The 2,500-nt window shown below is 41.7% G+C and overlaps 1 protein-coding gene across 8 annotated transcripts in view; it reads left to right on the top strand.

Annotated features, from left to right (window-relative positions):
• FOXP2 (forkhead box P2) overlaps positions 1–2,500 on the top strand; it is a 543,555-nt gene that overhangs the window by 506,892 nt on the left and 34,163 nt on the right. For all 8 annotated transcript variants that reach the window (XM_087860884.1, XM_087860888.1, XM_087860887.1 and 5 more), the window contains 3 exons: positions 903–1,104; positions 2,209–2,285; positions 2,425–2,500. The exon at positions 2,425–2,500 is cut by the window's right edge and continues 26 nt beyond it. In XM_087860884.1, coding sequence (XP_087717010.1) covers positions 903–1,104; positions 2,209–2,285; positions 2,425–2,500 — 355 coding nt within the window. The remainder of the gene's footprint in view (positions 1–902; positions 1,105–2,208; positions 2,286–2,424) is intronic.

The raw sequence follows: 2,500 nt of genomic DNA, 5'->3' as shown, positions 1-2,500 counted from the left end.
TGGTAAATATGACAGAGGTGATATGAGTTTTTTGATAATGAAGAACAGGGCCTTTCTAAGGGGAGTAATGAAGGGCACACTGTTAAACAGCTTGCATACATTCTCACCTTTTTCCTTTTTTCTACCCTGACACCCACTTTCCAGGGTACATCAGCATTAAGTGACACTGTAATCATAAATTGAAAATGATACTTCCAGAGGAATTGGCAAACTTGACATTTCATTATATTTGTTAACACATGCCACAAATGATTGTTAGTGAGGAAATTCCATTTCCCTCTCTCCATCTCCAATCAGATTTAATTTGAAAATTTTCAGCCTCCTCCGGCTAATTTGCAATTAAGACAATTTTGTTTGAATATGTAGTAATGTCATTACCATTCCACCAAATTAGCAAGGAGACTAAAGGTCAGTGTAAAATTTTCCAGCTGGCTGGAGCCTCTCAGCTGAGATTTGGGACTATGGAAAAAAAAAAAAAATTCTGGCAGCAACAGAATAGCAACTTACTTTAAGTCCTGTTGGTTGGAAACATTGCATCCTTCATTATTGCTGTTGTTGTTGCCTCACTGGGGGCTAGACCTGTTTAACAACAGGGGCAGTCAATAATCAGCAACTGGCTTTTATTTAAAGAAATATACTTTCGCTGAAGTCTGGTAGGACAAGAAGGAGTTAGTCCTAAGTAACATTGCAGGAGATTATTAGATAACCTCTAACAGCATCCTCTAATTAGAGTTCTTATGATACAATTTCATCCTGTAATTAGTTGAGATTGGCTGCTTCCTTTTGCAGCTTATTAGTGGCAACACAGCTGTAGAAGTGAATCCACTCTCATTTGTCAAACCTTTTTAAGTCTTTTTCTCTTGTCTCTACCTTTTTCCTGCCCTTCTCTTGGGCCTTTGCAGCTAAATCTGGTGTCTAGTGTCACCATGTCGAAGAACATGTTGGAGACATCCCCACAGAGCTTACCTCAAACCCCTACCACACCAACGGCCCCAGTCACCCCGATTACCCAGGGACCCTCAGTAATCACCCCAGCCAGTGTGCCCAATGTGGGAGCCATACGAAGGCGACATTCAGACAAATACAACATTCCCATGTCATCAGGTAGGATATGAATGCTCAGTAGAGCTCTTTTACTTTGGGAGAGGAAAACTATAGTTGAAGCAACTGTACATGAGCCATTCCAGAGCACATGGAAACTCAAGTCATGATTTATGGAGTGATAATTGTTTTATTCCTGGTAAATGTGGATAGGGGCGATTCCCTAAGCACATCATGATGAATTGTTCTGAATGGTTGTTCAGGAAAGAAAGCTCTCCCCATTAGAGACATTGAGAGATGTGTTGTCAGGATAGCCCATATTATCACCTCAATTCAGTGAGGTCCTTTGATCTCCGAGGGAAGACCATAGCAATACAACATCTGTGAGTAACGCTATATGAGAAGAGCCGTTTAAAAGGACGGATATGAAGCACCGATGCTTTATGCAAGACACTTCCGGCTTTACGGGAATCAGTCTTTGTCAAGGTGCTACCACAGCTCCTAATGCCTACACGCTACTTTGCTTAAGATGCATATGAGAGGCAAAGTTTGCATGGAACACAAATTTACCTTCTCTCCCTCTCTCACCCTTCTCCTTCTCCCTCCCCACCCCCGCCCCCCTTCCCCGCCCCCTGCCCCTCATCCCCTGCCCAGGGGCATCTGGATAATCACAGTCACACGTTGTAACCGTTATTAACCCAGAGCCCCCTTTTTACAAAAAGTGAAGTTATTTGCAACACGGGCGCTTGTGAGGATTTTGCGTTTCCTTTGTTAGATGGCCACAGATGCCGAGAGATGACCCTGTTGTTCTTTAAGGAGTCTTAGATGAGAAAAAGCAAAGATGATGGCAGGGGGGCAAAAGTCCATGTAAGAACATGCCTAAACTACCCGCTTAAAAGAGGACCTGGCTGTTGGAAACAATCCTCAGGCCAGCTGGTCGCACAGTTCCTGAAGTACCGCGCGAACAACTAGGGGACGCTTCATTTGCACTTGACGTCAGAAATGGCCTTTTCCATATAATTCAATTCCACTGTCATGCTTTGTGCTTTCACTAGTCAGTGGCTTTCTCACTGAATCACTTCACCAATACTAGGGGAAAATATGAAAAATCAATTATATATCATGTGAATTATTAGCAGAATTAACACCTAGCTTTTATTTTTATAGAGATTGCCCCAAACTACGAATTTTATAAAAACGCAGATGTCAGACCTCCATTTACTTATGCAACTCTCATAAGGCAGGTAAGTAGAAGGAAAATTAACTTTGCCTGATTAAATTAAAATTCATTACTGCTTAAAGTAAGGCTTGGATGAGAAAGTGTCATCTAGTCTAGTTAGTAAACCATTATTTTATGTCACTATGTATCTTGTCTCATTTCAGGCTATCATGGAGTCATCTGACAGGCAGTTAACACTTAATGAAATTTACAGCTGGTTTACACGGACATTTGCTTACT

This window comes from Ursus americanus, chromosome 3, assembly GCF_024610735.1.
Source record: "Ursus americanus isolate L20-20 chromosome 3, mUrsAme1.1.p, whole genome shotgun sequence".
Lineage (NCBI taxonomy): Eukaryota > Metazoa > Chordata > Mammalia > Carnivora > Ursidae > Ursus > Ursus americanus.
Note: the sequence above shows the minus strand (reverse complement) of the source record. Positions and strands in the feature narration are given on the sequence as shown.